Here is a 20,757-nt window from a genome sequence, read left to right on the forward strand (position 1 = left end):
GGTATAATTTTTGTGAAGTGCTTTGCAAAACTTAAAGCACTGTGTAAATGCTAGCGGTGATGACAGATGTGGGAGAGAGTCCTTCCATCTTTGGGTGGGGACGTGAGGAGGAAAAGCGAGTAAAGGTTTAAGGAAAAGGATGGGATTTGATTTGGACCTGAAGGATTGATTAAGAGATCATACTTAGGGAAGAAAAAATGTTTCTTTATGTCTATTGACAAAATACACTGCCAGAATTATTGATCTTTTTTCTTTCCATAGCAATTTCATGGTCCAAAAAAAAATCAACAGAAGTTATTGTTTATTTCTTTATCTTTCAACAGGTAATTTGTGAAAGAAGTAAAAATAAGTCTGCAGAATTAAAGGAACGAATCAGAGAATATTTAAAAGGTAGGTACTTGAAACGTGGAGTTGAAGTCAGAGTGTTTGAGGGGACTTGTATCCAGAGCCCTGCTTTCTAGCAGGTGATGCTACAGACAGGAGTTCTAGCGTAACTTCAGTTTACAGGTGGTGAAACTGACTCCCCAAGAGGCTACATGGTTCCCCAAAGTCACCAGCTCATCATTGCTGTGTAGTCCACCATTCTGATAGACCATATGATTCCAGACAGATTGTGCAGAGGTAGGATTGGAAGTAGTGGTGGGGCGTAGGATGGGCTCACCAAGGTGGCCAAAGACTGCTTTAGAAGCCCCCTGCCCTGAAAGGGAAGATTGTTGGGTTGTGGGAAGTCATGAAGGGCTCTATGGGAAGCCAAGGGAAGAAAACATAAGGAAGGGTTACTGTTGTGAAGCTTAAAAATTAACTGTGATGTCTAAAAATCTAATGTGTGGTCACCTTAAATTAGAAGCTTTACCACCACTCTTTGGCATTAAGCATTTATTAAAGTATATTAGGGGTTAGCAAAGAGAGAAAGAGAGCAAAAGCTGCCTTCACCTAGCTATCTAAGAGCGAGAATCCCTGGGGCAGCTAGGTGGCGCAGTGGATAGAGCACCGGCCCTGGATTCAGGAGGACCTGAGTTCACATCCGGCCTCAGACACTTGACACTTACTAGCTGTGTGACCCTGGGCAAGTCACTTAACCCCAGTTGCCTCACCCAAAAAACAAAAGAGAGAGAGAGAATCCCCTCAGTTCCAACAGAAACCCCTTGTTGAACCAGAAGAGGGCAATCCACACACACACAGCTCTAAGCTAATTGGGTGGTCCATTGATTGACACGACCCACAGGCAGTAGACATAACTTCCAGAGGACAATCCAACCTTCAAAACCCCAGAAAGGTCACTTCATGCTTTTTCTCCTCAGGGTGGAGCTGCCCTGGTTCTCACAATGTCTTTCTCAGCAGGGTAGTGGCACTCTGATTCTGTGCAGCACTGTGCAGCACAACAGTGAAAGATGAGAAGTGAAAAAGCACCACTGGATTTGATGGTCATTAGTGACCTCTGCCTCAGTTTCTTCAACTAGTAAAATGGGGTTAATAATAGCACTTTCCCTTTCCTGGGTGGTTGTAAGGATCAGATGAGGGAATATTTGTAAAGTGTTTAGCCCAGTGCCTGGCACATAGTAGGTGCTTATTTAATTTTTGCGGGGCAATGAGGGTTAAGTGACTTGCCCAGGGTCACACAGCTAGTAAGTGTCAAGTGTCTGAGGCCAGATTTGAACTTAGGTCCTCCTGAATCCGGGGCCAGTGCTTTATCCACTACACCACCTAGCTGTCCCTGTAGGTGTTTATTAATAAATATTTATTGACTGACTGACTTGCTCGGAGTTATATACCTAGTAAATGCTTGAGGCAGAATTTTAACTCGGATCCTTCTGATTTGTCATCCAGCACTTTAGATACCAAGCCCCCTAGAAAGGAGTCATTACTTTTCTGGAATTTCACCGATGTGAGCACCTCATTTGCTGATGCAAATTGCCACTCTTCCACATCTCATTAAGTGGTTTTGAGTTAGTTGTGGCCAGAATTTAAACACCTACTGGCATGGTGAGAAGCATCTCTGGTCCTGGTCTTAAATAAGTCATCATATACTGACCTGTTGCTGGATCTGGACTTGAAACCCTTCTAGCTTGATAGATCTTATTAGGGCTGGCACTACCCTGGCATGCCCTTCCAGTACTAAGGTTCATCTTAGTGTCCTGAGAGGTCAGCAGAGGACAGCTTCAGGGGAGAGTCAATGAGAGCACCTCCCTCCACTCCCAAAACAAACAAACAAACAAAAACCACTACAAAACCCTTATTTGAGATTGTTTTGTATTCCTAATGCCTTAGTAATAACTTGGGTTTTTCTTCTGTGCCTACTTGTTCATTAGATGATAGTGGGGCAGCCTTTTTCACAAGACAAGCTTTCTCACCCAGGAGTCAAGAGGGCCCATGTCCTCAGACTTGGGAGGTGGTTTAGAATAACAGGCGTCCAGTACAGGGAAATGTACATGTCAATGCAAGACATAAAACAAAAGCAGCTTATTGAGAGGAGCTATGAAATGAAGGGCACCTGGGAATATGGCTGGAAATAGGTCCACTGGGCTTCAGGCAGAGTTCGGTTCTCTGCTGGGGGCCCAGAGGAATGGGACACCCTCTCTTCCATTTAGGTCTGGGGGTTTTATGGGGTCTTTATGTGACTCTAGCAGGACCAGACATTAGGAGAAGGGATTCAGCACGGGGACTCGCGCTGATTTGTGCTCGTGGAGGGGAGGGAAGATACAAATACAGAAAGAGTCCAGTTGAATAGTTTTCATTCTCTTTGTAATTGCTTTCTGATTAGGCACGAGACATCATGGAGAGGTTTTGAATCGATTAGTTTTTATCATGGAAAAACATGTTCGATTGTGTTCATTCTTATTATACTCAAATACAATAGCTTGAATTAATCAGAAAAAGATGATAACATTGTAACCTGAGAGTTTTAAGTGAAAATGTCCTCCTTTTCCTTCAGGTCATTATTATGTGCCTCTCCTGAGAGCAGAAGACAATTCCTCTCCTGTGATTGGGGACATCTGGACTCCTGATCAGGCAGATGGGCGCCCTCACACATCAATACCCCGATTTGCGAACAGCCCAAAAGATCCTGTTCTGAGTGTGAGAGCTTTTGCAGGGCCATTGAGCCCATCCAAGGTGCGTGATCCTGGAAGCATCTTAAATCAGATCTTTGCTCCTATAGACCCAGCATGTATTTTGATAATTGAGTTACTAGTTTTGTATCTGGTTGTGGAGATCCTGATTCCATGGAAAGCTATAAAAATTTCCAGATGGTAAAAAGTAATGGCCTCATCCCTCTAAGCAGCTGATTAGGAGAATACTGTTGGGTCACCTGAAATATTTTACTTCTTCCTCTAGGAATGAATCATTTCTCATGACACTTAGGAAGCTGTATTTGAGTGACGTGACAGAGTGAGGTTAAAAATTCAGAATGAGCCCCTCCCTAGGTAGATCAGGGCCATAATTTGTAGTTGCTTCTCAGGACAGTAAGTGCTGTTGTGCAATTGTTATCTTCACTCTGGCCAACGGGATTCATCATATCCATGTTTTGCAGCCTGGAATTTTTTTTAGCACTTGGTAATGGGATTGGTAAATTTTCTAATAGCTGAGTCTGTAACATTTCCTATAGAAAACAATTGTGTTTTTAAGTTTTCTTGACTAAATAAACAACAGAAAAAGTTTGTTATAATACTTGAATTTTTCTCATCTTAGGCAGAAGACTTTCGTAGACTTTGGAAGACTCCACCTAGAGAGAGAGCTGACTTCTTTCATAATGTCAGAAAATCTGATCCAGAAAGAGGTGTTGAAAGAGTAGGAAGGTATATGGGGGCTATGCTGAAATAATTAAATATAAAGATTGGACAGTAATGTTAATTAATGAATTGTAGCATTTCTTTTCATTTTAGCAAAAATTATGGTCAGGTTAATATAATTGGTCAATCTGAAGAATTTTGCTTTTTATACTGTGATAGAAAATTTTCAGTTCTCTTTGCCCTGTTTTTATAGTTGCATAAAAATGATCAAAGTTTTTTTGTTGTTCAGTTATGTGTGACTCTTTGTGACTATTTGGGGTTTTCTTGGTAGAGATACTGGAGTAGTTTGCCATTTCCTTCTCTGGTTCATTTACAGTAGAAGAAATGGAGGCAAAGAGGGTTAAGTGACTTCCTCAGGTTATACAGCTAGTAAGTGTCCAAGGCCAAATTTGAACTCAACAAGATGAGTCTTCCTTACTCTAGGCCCGGCACTTAAGTTATGGTTTTTAAGTTCATTGGTTCCATATTGACTTTTAGTGTAAATATTTTGCAGTTCTCTAGAATAAGTCAGTTTCTTTTGGTACATAGAATGTGATTTGAGTAGAGTGGGTGGGTGTTCTGTCTGCCAGTGTGGAGCACTAAATGTGCTAGAGGTCTGCCTCAGGTTCTTTTCCTCTCCTGGGGCTACTTTTGTACTACTCGGCGTATCTCTTCTATTGTTGTTCCTTTTTACAACATGACCAGTCCACCTCCTTTTTTGTTCAGAACCCACTGGGTGATGTTTCATAATGTACTGCAGCCACCTTTTAGTACCACAGGTGATTTTTTAAAAAAATTTAAATATTTTATTTTTTTGTGGGGCAATGAGGGTTAAGTGACTTGCCCAGGGTCACACAGCTAGTAAGTGTCAAGTGTCTGAGGCTGGATTTGAACTCGGGTTCTCCTCAATCCAGGGCCGGTGCTTTATCCACTGCACCACCTAGCTGCCCCCCACAGATGATTTTTTAAAATTAATTTTTCTTTTTTTAAATTGAATGTAACACTCACTAACCAGCATGGACATTTCAGTATATGAAGAAAAAGAAGAAAGATGATTATTGAGTATCTAACATGTTATGTATAGATTCTAAAAAGAAATATATATTAAATTTTAAAAGATAGCAAAACCCAGCTATTGACCAACTGCCACCAGCAGGCAGATAGACACAGGAGCCTTGGGAGTTGGCAGTACCCCCTCAGGCCATCCGGCCTGCTTTCAGCTCAGCCTTCACAGCCATCATCTAGGGATGTGGTTCCTGTAAAGCGGGGACCAGCCCTTCCCACTGCCTGTTAACCATCTGTCACACATAGCAATCAGGTCAGCCTTGCTGAAGCAGCCAGACCCCCTGAGGGAGAGAGAGGAGGCCTCCTGATGGGGACACTCAGAGCCCAAGAGTCTTGGGAAGGGCAAAGCGTGAGGCCAGGGCACACAACCATCCTCCTGCAGGAGCCACAGCTGCCAATGATCCTGAAAAGAAAGTTCTTGTCCCCAAAGTCCTTGGAACCATCAGATAGTTCAGCATCAGAAATTGATATTATTTTATCAGTGGGAATGATATTAAAGATGAGGTATGACCATCTGCTTTGCAACTCTGCCCTAAGGACCATGGGACTTTTCCCTCTGACTTACTTTTCCTTCCATCCATATGTGATGTCTTCCCCATCAGAATGCCAGCTCATTAAGAGAGTTTTCTAATTAGTGCATATAGTAAGCACTAAGTAATTGTTTGCTTTCTTCATCAAAAAAAACTTCTCCATCTATATCCCTATCTGCACTTTTTTCTTCTAGGCATTTTTAAAAAATGATGCTCTTTTTCATACCTAGCCCTATTCAATAACCTATCATCCTACTCGCTAAATGAAGACTTTTTTTTATGTATTATCAAACACTCAAAATAATTCACACACTACCCATGTCTGAGAATGCTTGTTTGATTCTTTACCTGCTGTCTCTGTCACCTCTTTGACAAGAAGGAGAAGGTTTCCTCACTGGTCTTTTGAAGTCTTGATTGTTGGCTGCGTTCTGAGGTCTTTCCATTTCTAAAACTAAATGGCAGAAGTTGCCAGTGTGTATTGGTAGAAGCAGTTTGCTCATTGGGAGTTGACTGCACCAATAAAGTATCAGGTTCTGAGCCAAAAGAAAATAAATTACCATGAAAATAGGGACAGATTCTGCTCCCTGCTGCATCTTTTAAGTGTCATGAGTGTTTTGGGGATCATTTGGCTGATTTTCATGCCAGCCTTTCTAGAAAATTATTTTCTCATCTGCCCTTTGCTTTTATGAGGTAATACGACCCAGGTTTCATTTCCCCTTCTTATTAATGTTTCACAAATGGGCTTCTACTCTTAAGGAGTCTGTATTTCCTGTATAAAGGTGTTTTCGGTCTCTGTTGGCCTTGAATTGTAGAACATTTCCTCTTTTTAAAAAGTTTTTATTAAATTTATTTTTCATATCATTATAAAAACAAAAAAAAAAGAGGAAAATTAGCAAAATTGATCAGTACATTGAAAAAGTCTGAAAATGGATATAATGTCCTAAACTCATGGATCTCCTGTCTCTGCAGAAAGATGGGGATATCTTCTCATATTTCTTTTTTTGAGCCATGCTTATTCTTTGTAAATTTACAACATTCACTTTTGATTTTTTTTGGTAGTTCTTTCCCTTTTCATTGTTGTAGTCATTGCTTATATTGTTTTCTTGGCATTGCTTACTTCACTGCATCAGTTTCTATAGCTCTTTACATTCTTCTCTGTATTCATCACATTCATTCTTTTTTTTTTCATTATTTCCTAAAGCACAGTTATATTCCATTACATTTGTGTACCACAGTTTACTTAGCCATATTCTGTTCAGTAGGTATACATTTTGATTCTAATTCTTTGCTGTTACAGAAAGTGCTTCTAAAAATATTTTGGGGATAGAGCACCGGCCCTGGAGTCAGGAGGACCCGAGTTCAAATCTGGCTTCAGACACTTAACACTTACTAGCTGTGTGACCCTGGGCAAGTCACTTAACCCCCAATTGCCTCACACACACACAAAAATAATATTTTGGAGGATTATGGAGACTTTCTTCTTATCAGTGGCTTCCTTGGTGCTATAAGCCTAGTAGTAGAGTCTCTGGGTCAAAAGTTGTAGGACATTTTAGTCACTTTATTTGCATAATTCAGCTTCCTTCCCACTATGGTAGTATGGATTCACAGCTCCACCAGCAGTGCACCAGTATGCTATCTTCCCATAGTCCTTCCAACACTGATGATTCCCATCTCTTTGCAAGTTTGCAGTGTATGAGACAAAATCTCAACTTTTTTAAATTTTCATTTCTCTTTTTAGTCATTAGTAAATATTTTTTCTTATGATTATTAGAAGTTTGCAGTTCTTTTTGGAGAACTGTTTGTTAATATTCCTTGACCACTTATCTATTGGATAATGATTTTTCCTCTTTTTTTTTTTTTTTTTTTGTGGGGCAGTGAGGGTTAAGTGACTTGCCCAGGGTCACACACACAGGTAGTAAGTGTCAGTGTCTGAGGCCAAATTTGAACTCGGGTCCTCCTGACTCCAGGGCCAGTACTCTATTCACTGTACCACCTAGCTGCCCCTCTATTACCTCTTAATTGGTTTGAGTGACTATTTTCTAATGATTAAGCTTCTCTGTGAAATTTCTTTTATCTATTTCCCATTTTTTTGGAGTTGACTACAGCAACTTCAACTGGACCTTTTTCATCTCAGTCTATATATTCTCATTGATGTCTTTTATTCTATTTGCTATTTCCTTTGACAGTTGTGTTGTCTAATTAGCAACTTCACTGCTCATAGAAAATTGATTATGCAATGAGGTAATTTCTATTAAAATATAATCAATTGCATTTTTATTATGTAGTTCACTGCTCACTTCTTTTTTTGTGTGTGACTTGCCCAGGGTCACACAGCTAGTAAGTGTTAAATGTCTGAGGCCAGATTTGACCTCAGGTCCTCCTGAATCCAGGGCCGCCACCTAGCTGCCCCTTCTTACTCTTTTCTTGAAGAAAACATTTATTTGTCTTGATCTGGAACCACATTTTTCCCACTTGGTTTTTGCTGTCCTCTCCTTTTGCAGTAAAGTCACTTCATAAAAATTTTCCCTTTATACTTGGCAATGAATGTTGGCAGTGTGGTATAATTATGTTCACAGTGATCTCTGCTTATTGTTATCATGAGCATTGCCAGTTGAGATAACTAGGTAGGTGTCCCATGGAATTTTATTCTATTTTATTTCATTTATTTATTTATTTTTTGCATTCTTGGGTACTCAGTGAAACTACTTCCACCAGTTCTGTTATTCACCATTCTGAGTACCTGTAGAGCTATCACTTAGCTATAATTTTAAAATTTCTTCTATTTTATGTAACAGTGGTCACTTAATTGCTAAATTAATGACCTTTTTTCAGTTCTTATCCATTACTCTTATCAATTGCCCTCTTCTGGATACTTTCTCTAGGTTTTTATGTTAATACTTTCTCCTGGTTCTATTTCTCAAGTCTCTTCTGCTAGGTCATGTCCACTAACAATGGCTGTATCCCAGGACTTTTTCCTTCACACTGTCATGATTGGTAATCAGCTTCCATGGAGTTTAATTATTGTCTCAGATCTATATATTTAGTCCATCTCTCTCCTGAGCTGTAGTCCTGACATCTTTAACTCAGTGCATACTAATCAGAAATAATTACCTTGTCCCCTAAGCCCTCTGCTCTTTCCAGCCTTCTTGTTACTCAGTTACCCAGACTTAGACTTTCCGTATAATTTTTACGCTCATCCCACATCTCCCATGTCATTTTTATCTCCACAATATCTCTCCTATGTGTCCCCTTCTCTCCTCTGACACAGTCATCACCCTCACACAGGCCCTTGTTACCTCAGACCTGGACAATTGCCACTTCATCTCCTTTTCTTAGTTTCTTCTCTCCAGTCAATCTTCTGATCAGCTGTCTTTGTAAAGAGCACATCTGACCTGTTCAGGAACTTTCAGTGTCAAATGTAAAATCCTCATTGGCTTTTATAGCTCTTCCCAACCTGCCTCCTTCCTGCCTTTCTAGACCTCTTGTATTTTGCTCCTCTCTGTGCAGTCTGATTTCACTTTACTGACTTACTTACTGTTCCTTACACACAACACTCTACCTGATTCTGTACACGTTCACTGGCCAGTTTCCATGCCTACCATGCTTTACCTCTTGATCTCTAACTCATAAGCATTTCTGGTGTCCTTCAAGAATCAGTTCAGATCCCACCTTCTTCAGAAGGCCTTGCCTAACCTAGCAGCCCTCCCTTACTTGTAATACTTACTCTGTTTCTCCCCCCCTTTCCCTCTCTCTCCCTCCTCTCTTTCCTCTCCCATCCTTTCCTTCCATGTACTCTGTTTGCATCTTCTATATACCTAAATATTTCCCTGTTGTCTCCTCCATTCAAATGTGAGGTCCCTGAGAGCATGGAGCATGTTCTGACCTTTTTTTGTTTCCTCAGAACTTAGCACGCACTAAGACATACTATACTAGTAAGCACTTTATAAATGTGACTGACAAGTACCAAGCCAGATCTTTTTAATTCTTCCAGTTTTGTGTCACCTTCATTATTCATTGGACAGAGATTTACCTTGAATACTAAGTGTCAAATTAATACTTATTGATGGTCTAAAAACCATGTTCATTGACTCTTTTTCCTCTCTTTTGCTACTCTGCCACCTTCTCTGGAGGTAGAGTTAAGAGAGCTCACAGAACCACTTTTGTACTTTTGTCAGTTTCGGTTGGATTCTTTAGACAAAAATTAATACTTAGGTCACCAGTCTTCTCACAGTGAGCCTTTCTGGGCTCAATGGAGCTGGTCCTCAGACAGCAGACAATTGTCAGGACCATACAGGAAGTCTTTCCAGCTTGGTCGAATGTTCCAGACTTTCTCTCTGCTGGCAAGGCCTTCTAGAACCCAAGCTCTTGTCAAACAAAAATGCCTGAAGCATATTTTCTAAGGGACCAAAGATAAATGATTTAGAATGATATGGCAAGTCTTTATTTACTTGTGGGGGTGAAAAGTGCTCAAGGAAAGGTTCAAATTTTCATTTTCCTAACTTGTGATGGAATGAAAATCTTTTTAAAAAAAAGGTTACATAGTGAAAATAGTAGCCAAACAGTGTTTTGTATAACAGTGGGGAAAGGGTCCTTTAAGATTTTTTGTTCTTTAATGTTTTTTAACCAAAACACTGATTCCTTTGATTATTTAGGGGTTTTCTCCACTAATTTATGAAGTTCTTGTTTACCTCATGATGTTCCTCTGGTAGAAATGGATGGAAAGGGATTTTGTAAATGTAAAGTATAAACCCTTGGAATTCAAGTTAAGGATAAAATAAAATTGCCATTTCTCTTCACTGGATAGAATTAAGGTTGCTTGTTTAGTAAATATATGCCTCTCACATTAATTTTTTAAAAGCCTTTTCTGTGTGTGTTTTATTTATTGCAGGGAGTTAGCCCATGAACTGGGATTTCCATGGGTTGAATACTGGGAATTTTTGGATTCTTTTCTTGATCTATCTTCTCAGGAGGGCCTACGAAAACTAGAAGAATACCTTGGTCAACTTGAAATGAGCAAAAAAGGCCACCAAGAAACAGGAGAAAATGAGACTTGTAACAGACCTAAAACTTATAATACTTCTGGTAAGAAACATATGTTTATGGTTTGAGTGCTTTAAAAAAATGTTATCCAGATCTCAAACTTTAAGTATGATACCTTTAATAAGTCAAACATCATGTCTCTGTAATTTCTCTCTCTAGTAATTATTTTTGGTCTTCTTTTGCCCCTGCCACCAAAAAGTTCAAATTTACTTCATATGTCGCTATGATCTGATATGGTTAGACTTAAGATTGTGGTCAAAATGAAGTATGAATCTTAATTTATGACATGCACTGGTCACAGCTGGCAGAGCTTAAAACTAACCCATGGGGCCTGTCAGCATCAGTGTCTACAGTATGTCCTGTGAAGATAATTTTTGCTCTATTTTTACATATATACATGTTTATTAAATATTTTGTGTTTCTGCACATTTGTCAGTTTATCCTTTTGCCGTGTTCCAGCTCCATTCATTGTGCTCACGTTTAATTTGTTGTAGAAGTTAAAACCGTAGTAATGAAATGAGTGTAACTCTTATTCAGCAATTTATAGAAATCTAGCAGAGGTCATTTAGTACTTCCTATTTCTATTTTAGGAAGGAATGCCTTCTGTAACATTCCCAACTGTCATACAATCTCTTCTTGAACATTTCTTATGACCAGTCTTACCATCTCATGAACAAAACCCCTCATAGAGCCAGAATTTCCCTCTGTAACTTTCTTTTTTTTTTTTTTTTTTTAAGTGAGGCAATTGGGGTTAAGTGACTTGCCCAGTGTCACACAGCTAGTAAGTGTTAAGTGTCGGAGGCCAAATTTGAACTCAGGTCCTCCTAACTCCAGGGCTGGTGCTCTATCCACTGCACCACCTAGCTGCCCCATCCCTCTGTAACTTTCACCCATTGATCTATGTTCTGCCCTGGGGAGCCATGCCCAGTAAGTCATCTGCATGCTTCCCTTGGGCCATTTGAGGACAATGGAGTATGACCCCTTGTTTGGAATATTGTAGAAAAGAGTCAGACTTCCTTGACAGCTTATTTGTTTTCGTAGAAACAAGTATCCTCCAAGCTTTGTATTTATGGATACTAACTGATTTGTTTGTTGTCTGTGCTCAGACCCTACTCTCTGTGTTTCATTTCCCTTTCATATTTTCCCCACTCCAGACATACTAAATATCTATAAATTAGATTACAGCCAGAAACTTAGAAGAAAAGGGAATACAGATGAAGATATTTCCTTCCTCTCCTGAAAGAATACCTTTGGTACTGAGACAGCTGTTAGCAATGTTCTGCTCTCCCCTTCCCTGTTAATGTGCACCTCTTCTCACTATCTCTCTCTCCTTTATACCAGCTTCCTTCCTTTTCTCCCTTTCTCCCTCTCTCCCTCTCTCCCTCTCTCCCTCCCTCTCTCTCTCTCTCTCTCTCTCTCTCTCTCTCTTTCTTTCTTTCTTTCTTTCTTTCTTTCTTTCTGGTGAGGCAGTTGGGGTTAAGTGACTTGCCCAGGGTCACACAGCTAATAAGTGTTAAGGGTCTAAGGCTGGATTTGAACTCAGGTCCTCCTGAATCCAGGGCTGGTGCTCTATCCACTGCACCACCTAGCTGCCCCATCCCTCTGTAACTTTCACCCATTGATCTATGTTCTGCCCTGGGGAGCCATGCCCAGTAAGTCATCTGCATGCTTCCCTTGGGCCATTTGAGGACAATGGAGTATGACCCCTTGTTTGGAATATTGTAGAAAAGAGTCAGACTTCCTTGACAGCTTATTTGTTTTCGTAGAAACAAGTATCCTCCAAGCTTTGTATTTATGGATACTAACTGATTTGTTTGTTGTCTGTGCTCAGACCCTACTCTCTGTGTTTCATTTCCCTTTCATATTTTCCCCACTCCAGACATACTAAATATCTATAAATTAGATTACAGCCAGAAACTTAGAAGAAAAGGGAATACAGATGAAGATATTTCCTTCCTCTCCTGAAAGAATACCTTTGGTACTGAGACAGCTGTTAGCAATGTTCTGCTCTCCCCTTCCCTGTTAATGTGCACCTCTTCTCACCATCTCTCTCTCCTTTATACCAGCTTCCTTCCTTTTCTCCCTTTCTCCCTCTCTCCCTCTCTCCCTCTCTCCCTCCCTCTCTCTCTCTCTCTCTCTCTCTCTCTCTCTCTCTCTCTCTCTCTTTCTTTCTTTCTTTCTTTCTTTCTTTCTTTCTTTCTTTCTTTCTTTCTGGTGAGGCAGTTGGGGTTAAGTGACTTGCCCAGGGTCACACAGCTAATAAGTGTTAAGGGTCTAAGGCTGGATTTGAACTCAGGTCCTCCTGAATCCAGAGCCAGTGCTCTATCCACTGCACCACCTAGCTGCCCCCCTTTTCTCCCTTTCTTGTCTGTTTTGTCATTTAAAATCTAAATGTGTGGTCGCCTTAAATTAGAAGCTTTAGCACCAGTCTTTGGACATTAAGCATTTATTAAAGCATACCAGGTATCCACATGGAGTTCAGAAAGTTAAGAAAAGGCCTATCTAGCCTAGAGTTCCAGCCTGGTCTGGGTCTTCCTCAAGTCCTCCACCGGGAGCCTGCTTCAATCATGAATTTCCCTCAAACTGAGTGTGGAAGGTTTTTATCGGTCCAGAACATAGGTCCTTACTGCTTCGAGCTGATTGGTTAGTGTCATCCAAATCCATTGGTTCACTGGACTTGAAAGTGGTTTCAAGTTCAAAGTCTAGCTTCTGAGAACAATACCTTCTTAGGGCTAGCCAGGTGTGCTTACAATCTAGTTAACTTGAAGTAGGCTAATCAGCCAGTCAGTCACTCTCACTTAATTCAATCAGTTTAGATTAATCTCCAGGTGAGCCTTTGAGTATCTGCCAAATCCCATTATTTTATCACACTATTCAGGGCTGAAAAGCTTTTCCACCAGTTTTCAGATGACTTTTTTTCATCTGCTAGTTGCTGCTTCACTTGAAAAAGTCAAAGTGTCCTGGGAAGTGGGCTTTCTGGTCATAGATTCATAATAAAATTCTACTTAACCTTGCAACAGGATGTTGTCTATATTTAAAAATCAAGCCAACTAAAGTAATGACAAGAAAGAAGAATTTTTTAAAAGCTCCTTTTTACAAGTCACAGTTATATCCATGCTCTAAAGGCATTTGTTTTTCAGTCCTGATAAAGAATTGTAAAAAACATAATGAACAGGGGCAGGTAGGTGTCGCAGTGGATAGAGCACTGGCCCTGGAGTCAGGAGGACCTGAGTTCAAATTTGGCCTCAGACACTTAACACATACTAGCTGTGTGACCCTGGGCAAGTCACTCAACCCCAATTGCCTCACCAAAAAAACCAAAACAACCCCAACAACCATAATGAACAAATGCAAAGAAAAGGAATTTCCCTTCATACCTTCCCTCATCACATATGTCCACATATACACACATATGAAAATTTGGGAGAAATGACCTGAAAGAAAGGTGAGACATTGGAATTTTCACATGATCTGGCAGAATTATTATTATTACTGCCAACTGACAGCTTTAGAAATTAAGAATTGTTTTCTCATTTTTTTGGTATCGTGAGTAATGACCAGAAGTGATAGACCAAGTTGTTTAGACCTTGCTTTGATATGCCTTTGAACACAAGGTGTCATGGTACTTTTCTAGAGGAGTTGACAAGATCAGCATCCTGATATCTAAGGTCCCCAAAAGTGATACTTTATACAGTTTGGCATTATGCTTGCTAGCAAAGTGCCCTTGAATGGAAATGTGTGTCAGTCATAGGCTTAATTTTTGGTAATTGCCTTTTAACCAAAACTGCTATTTTCATTTTGAACATCAGGTATTTTAATAGCCAAAATGTGTATTTAGGAAAACAACTGGCAGAAATTAAAGTTACTTATCACCGAGTTCATATATGGATTTAAAAAAAAATATTAAACATTTTTATTATGTAAAACATTACCATATTTGTCATTTTGTACAAGCAAACTTGATTAAAAGCAAAAAAATGAAAGAGTGAAACAGCATGCTTCTGTCTGCTCTATCAATATCACTTCTTTCTTTGGAGTTAGATAGTATGTTTCATCAATAGTCCTTTGGGATTGTCTTGGATCATTATGTTGTTGAGAATAGTCAAGTCTTTCACAGTTCTTCATCAAACAATATTGCTGTCTCTGTGCACAATGTTCTCTTGGTTCTGATCACTTCACAGTACAGCATTTAATACAAGTCTTTCCAGGCCTTTCTGAAATCATCCTGCTTGTCATTTCTCATAGCACAGTAATATTCCATCACTGTCATATACCATGGCTTGTTTAGCCATTCCCCAATTGATGGGCATATCTTTAATTTCCAATTCTTAGCCACCACAAAAAGAACTGCTATAAATATTTTTGTACAAACAGGTCTTTTTCTCTTTTTGGGGAAGTCTTTGGGCTATAAAACTAGCAGTGGTCATATGGATTTATTAATGGAATCTATGGTAATGGGAATTATGATTAAAAAAGCCAGTGCCTATCTCTTATTGTTTGTTTAAAGTTGACCCCCTTTATGTTATACAGGCAGAAGTAAAAAATGCAGCAACTCCATCTCTGTGGGAGCATTTCTAGATGAAGAAGATGACATGAGCCTAGAAGAAATTAAAAACAGACAAAATGCAGCACGGAATAACTGCCAGCCACTTGTTTCCCAAGAGCCTACCATTGGTGCTTTTGGAGACTCACCATGTGATATTCTGTCCATGGAACACACAGCAAAAGTAATAGATACATCACACCCACCTGGCAGACACTATGAGAAGGGGGGTTCTTCCAACAGAAATGGGTTCTGTAGTCCTGTTACTCAAGACAGGATCATCAGCAGGGAAAGGCAAAAGTCACAGAGTGGGCAGGAGGGTTTTTTTTCTCCTGTCTCCAATTTAATGACAGAATTTGACAAACTAACATTGCAAGATGAAGAAAATGGTTTTTTTGAGAAAACAAACCAAGTTATGGCAAAAACTGATGATGAGAGAATTCTGACTTCAGGAATGAATCAAGTCAGAATTTCCAGAGACCAGGGAGATAAAATCTGTGCAAATCAGATAAAGGAAAACTACTTGTTAGAAGAAGATGCTACTGTGGTGGGCAAGTCTGGAAATGGCAAAATAAGGACAGGAAAAGGAACGTCACCTGGAATCGATAGATTGTTTTTGGATCCCGGTGCCCAAGATGGAGGGTCACAGCTTTGTGGGCAGGCTCACTTGCCGCCTGGCTTTTCTCTCTTATCTTCAGAGTCTCCTTCTCCAAGACTCTTTACCAAGATTCCACCTCCAAATGAAAGAGCCAAGAGATTCTTTCTTCAAGGGTATGAATTTTAGCTACTCAGCACATACACTGTACATGCACATGATCTTTTTGCCAAAGCCCTTTCCACCATTTATACATGCCTTATATTCAGGTTGTATTTTTTTAAATTTATATTAATAGTAAATTGATTTTCTGCTGAATTACTTAAAGAACTATTCATCTTTTATATTGGAAAACCATAATGTCTTTTTTGTCACCACAGGAACTTTTGGCTGGGCTGTTTAATGAACAGATTCCCTTGTTGATTTTAAATTTGTAATCTGCTTTTGTATGTTAGCCAGCGAAGGAAGTACAAATGTAATTTTTAAGCCTTTCCTAAGGCTTTTCTAAAATATCTAGGGTTTATATAAAATTGCATTTAAGAGGGGCAGCTAGGTGGTGCAGTGGATAAAGCACCAGCCCTGGATTCAGGAGGACCTAAGTTCAAATCTGGTCTCAGACACTTGACACTTAACTAGCTGTGTGACCCTGGGCAAGTCACTTAACCCCCAATGCCCTGCAAAGCAAAAATAAAAAACATTTCATTTAAGGGTCCTACATGGAGTATGGCCAGACTGCAGTCCCTGAGAGGCCAGTATGTAACTTTGGAAGGAAAATATCTGCCTGCCAACACTTTTGGGCCCGCTTGGTCACCTCGCATTGCTGCCTCCTCATCCAGGCAGGACTTTTGGCCTTGTTCCATTTGGCCTCCAGTGCCCTTGGCCATGGTCCCTGGGCTGATGCTGGGAATGAACTCATCCTTGCTTCTTCCTCATGGGAAGAGGCTGTTGGCATGTAGAGAACCAATCTACATGTATACAATTGTTGAATACAAATGAGAGATATGGGGGATGTTTTTGTCATTTGTTCCATTCAGTTTATCTTGTATTATAGGGAAGAGCCAACCAAACTGGACCGGGATGTTTTAGCAGCTCTAGAACGTGTTGACATTGACCCTCAGAAATACCCTGCTATCAGCAAATGGAAGAATACTGTGCAGTCCTTTTCTGCTTTAGAAAGGCAAAGGTATTGGCACAAATTTAATGTAAGAACTTGGATCATAATTCCTTGTAGTTGTCTTCTTGAATATGTGCATAAAATTGACACTTGGATGTCTATGATCTAACTTAAAATTGCAGTCTTTGAAATTGCACACAGTATTTTAAATAGAGGAGACAGCATGGTGTAGTAAACAATGGGCAGGTTTCAGAACCAGGAATACCTGCATGCAAGCCCACTTTGATGCCGGGCTATTTGTGTGACCCTGGACTAGTCATTTCCCTGGTCCAAAACTATAGTTGCAAGAGATGGTGCCAGCCTGCAATGGAGAGGAAGATTCCTCATCTGGGCACAGTCCATCGCCATGAAATCACACATCTAATCCCAAGCCTTATCCTAATATTGTAAAATGTAGTGGTTCTGTAATCTTGCCTTTCCAGCATAAGTGAAGGGTTTTGCATTGGGGCAGTTCATGGGCTTTGCTGACCTGGGGTGAATAGTGGGATACACTGAAAAGAGTGCTAGGTCTGGAGCCTAAGGCTTGGATTCAGAGCTCATTTATTGACATGCCTGTGGTGACCTTGGGCAGGTCCCTTAATCTCTTTGAAGCCTGACATGCAGTAGACTGGGGTCATGAATGCTGATGAGGTGTTCCTGGGGCTAGAGGCTGCTCTGGGAAGCAGGGTGGCCCCGAGATTAATTCTCAGGGACACAAGTGAGTCCTCAGTCACTGGAAATGCTGTCAGGAAGTTGTCGGGTGCACCTTTTCTATGGTGGGAGCATTTAGCATTTTCATTTTTGCGCAGACACGGGAACTGACCAGCTTTTGCGAGTTAGTATTGTTGGTGCTTGGTAGGTTTCATTTCTTTTCTGCTTGTTGATCTGTCTCCATATGATGTCTGTGATGCAGACCCCTGGAGTGCAAAGATGTTCATTTCTGTGATACCTTCCCTAAAACTTGCTACAAATTACAAAACAAAGTAGTAACATTCCTTTCTCTTTTTTTTGTCCCTAGCTGGCCAAGCCCTGCGTTGAAAGGAAAACTCAAATCCCAGTGTTCAACTCTGGGTTCACCTCGAAGCTCTGTGTGTTCCAGTCCTGGAAAATATGGCAATTCTTCGTGTTCACCTAGTTTGGGGAGCCCTGGACGGTACAGCCCTGCATATGCAAATTTCGTATTAAAGTTAGGTCACCCTCCTGAGCCACCTGCCCTGTAGAAGATGAGTGTTTCTTCTGGGGACCCCATTTAATTTTTATTTTTTGTTTGTTTGTTTAAAAGTGGGGAGGCACATAGAAGAAAGTTTTGTTGAAATAACACAAAAGAATGTATTCTGGTTATTTATTAATCCTCGTTTGAAGAGGACAAATGTACAATTTTTTAAAAAATGCAAATATATATTGTTTATTATCCCAGTTAAATTACTGTTACTTTGTGAGAGTTAACAAAGTGTTAACTCAGAGAAAAATTTTTAAGTATTCCTTTGTGGTAAAGCAGTGACAAATCCAGGCCGTCTTAATTAGAGATTCTTATTAAAAATGAGGATCTTTATAATAGAACAATATGATCATCCATTTTACCCTGTGTTGGGTGAGGTACAGGTTCACCCTGACAAAGAGCAGCCATGTATCGAAGCAGGTGACTGAATGTCAGGGAGTCGAGTGCACTTAAGAGTTAGCCATCCCCTAACTCTGAAACTTGCACCAGTACACAGTTTGTTAGGTTTTTACTTTATTTTATTCATAAAAAGGAAAAGTTTGGTAACTTTTGGGCTTCGAGTTTTCATTACATGATGGATGGACAGAAACATCCCTCTGGCTAACTAATATCACTCCAAACTGGCTTGAAGAAAATTGTGTTGAGGATGCTAAACAAAAACCTGTTACAATTCTTTCTTTTTCTTGTAAACATCAGCGTTGGAGATGCTGATAATTTTGATTCACTGGGAGCATTAAGAAAGTTGACTTGAAGACAACAACTGGATTTTCCCTATGAGAATTAATGGCAGTGGTCACACCAAGAACATTAGCAATAACTTAGGGCCTTTCTGACCAGGCGGGGTCTCATAGTCCAGGTTAGTGTGACCCCCTTCTTTGGGCCTAAAGAAATCCCCAAACCACTTCTTTAGCTTGGAAGCTGCCTCAGAAGCCTGCAGTGGCAAATGTCTCCTGTGCCTTAGCCTGGGGAAGACCACTGGCTTGTTTGGCAGAAGTGTGTGCACTGACTGCCATATGACAGGAGCACAGGAGCTAGGCCTTTCTCCCCTGGCTCAGACTTGAAATGGGTGTATAAAAGGTATTTGTAGACATCTCTTTACAGGCTTAGAATCAGTAGGACACAAATGGCACTTTAATAACCTCTGAGGACTGGTGCTGTCACTGAGCAAGGCTCCCCAAGCAAGCTGTGCCCTCTTCTGACCAAGATGGAGGCTGAATATGGCCTCCAGAATTGCTCTTCATGTTTCTGTCAGCTTAATAGTGCCTTTTGTTAAAAAACAAACAAACAAAAAGTAATTTTTTGACCTTCCTTTTTGAAGTGTAACTTGACATCTTAAGTTTAAACACTTAAGATGTTTATTTCCTTTGTAGGAGTTTTTAATTGAAATATACATGAGAGGCTGTTACTTCTGCATGGTGACTGGAGAAGGATCTGAATTTTGGAATCAAGCTGTAGATTGTAAAATTGTAAAGATATTATTACAGTTATCATTTAATTTGTTGTGTACCAAATAATCTGGGCAGCAAGTAGGTGGAAGTCATGTGTCCTCTTAAGAACAGAGCGTCATTCTGAATAGTAACAAAATACTGTTACTGCATTCACAGTGGAGGGAAATTTCTCCATCCTGATTCCCTGTTACACTAGCCAGTATACTAAGGTGTTTGTATTAACTTTTATTTTATACATAAACATGGAAATAAAAATTACAGTGTCCATTTTTTCTTGGTCACAGTGTTTTTCAGACAATTTTTTCTAGATTCAATATGCTCTTCTCTCACATGTTCTCTGCTGTTTAAAAAAAAAAAGGTTGCTGCATAGCAAGTTGGCACATTGATTCATCAGGTGTCCTAAGTTCAACTACATTTTATATCATAATGCTTTGTACCGCTTAATAAAATAAATTATTTTTAGTTCATAATATTTTTAATTTGGACAGATTGCCTTTCTTAAACAATATTTTAAGTCCTGTTTTGGAAAGCATTCAAGATATTAAAATGGTCGTGGATTCATTTACTATTTTTAGTCACTTTATTTCATAAAATGCTTAAATATTCTGCCCTAAGGAAGGATGATTCTGTTATCAGCTGAAAAATCTTACTACAAATTTTGTTAATGGGTTAGGGAAGAATTTCATTGTAAAATTCCATGTTTGTGAAGTTATGAAATGTGATTCATTTGCTGTGAAACAGGTACTTTTATGTGCAAATGGAACTGTTAAGCAGTCCTAACAGCACCCCAGTTAACAAAGGAAAAGGTCCTCTTTGAAAACTAGATTGGGATGTATCAAAACTTAATGTACAGAGGTGTAACTTGCTTACTTTTTTTCATCGATTGAAAGAGATATTCTGAAATCTCACCATGGCTTTTGTCACTGAAAAATGATCAAATAGTTGAACTGTTGCAAAAGTGTGGTTTAAGTATGTGGTATGATGAAATGGTATGAGCTTGTGGGATGACCCTTCTAAATTGTCTATAAGGACAAAACCTTTTTTTCCTTCACATCTATTTCTTGGAACTAACCAACTGCTCATGAAATAGTTTCAAAAAGGTTGGTCACTGGGAAGGTTCAACACCAGGTGATGGATTTTTTTAGACTGCAATCCTAATGAGTAGACAGGTGGGTGACAAATAAAACACTGCCTTAAGAAACCCAGTGTTGAGAACATGGGAGCCGACAGTCCCTTGTAAGGCCGTACCTGGAGCATTGTTAAGTCTAGGCATCAGACCCAAGGAAGGACACATTGACAAGCTGATAATTGTCCAGGGGAAGACAAAAGATGCTGATGGGACTAGAGACCATGCCACGTGAGGATCAATTGAAAGGACTGGTGGTGTTTAGCTTGGA

General features: G+C 39.8%; 1 protein-coding gene across 1 annotated transcript in view; it reads left to right on the forward strand.

The window, feature by feature from the left end:
- ANKLE2 (ankyrin repeat and LEM domain containing 2) overlaps positions 1 to 19,630 on the forward strand; it is a 45,240-nt gene extending 25,610 nt beyond the window's left edge. The window contains exons 7-13 of the mRNA XM_043974700.1: positions 324 to 390; positions 2,933 to 3,111; positions 3,688 to 3,794; positions 10,251 to 10,444; positions 14,933 to 15,716; positions 16,592 to 16,723; positions 17,712 to 19,630. Coding sequence (XP_043830635.1) covers positions 324 to 390; positions 2,933 to 3,111; positions 3,688 to 3,794; positions 10,251 to 10,444; positions 14,933 to 15,716; positions 16,592 to 16,723; positions 17,712 to 17,913 — 1,665 coding nt within the window. The 3' untranslated portion in view covers positions 17,914 to 19,630. The remainder of the gene's footprint in view (positions 1 to 323; positions 391 to 2,932; positions 3,112 to 3,687; positions 3,795 to 10,250; positions 10,445 to 14,932; positions 15,717 to 16,591; positions 16,724 to 17,711) is intronic.
- The last annotated feature ends 1,127 nt before the right edge of the window (positions 19,631 to 20,757 follow it).

Source organism: Dromiciops gliroides, chromosome 1 (genome assembly GCF_019393635.1).
Source record: "Dromiciops gliroides isolate mDroGli1 chromosome 1, mDroGli1.pri, whole genome shotgun sequence".
NCBI lineage: Eukaryota > Metazoa > Chordata > Mammalia > Microbiotheria > Microbiotheriidae > Dromiciops > Dromiciops gliroides.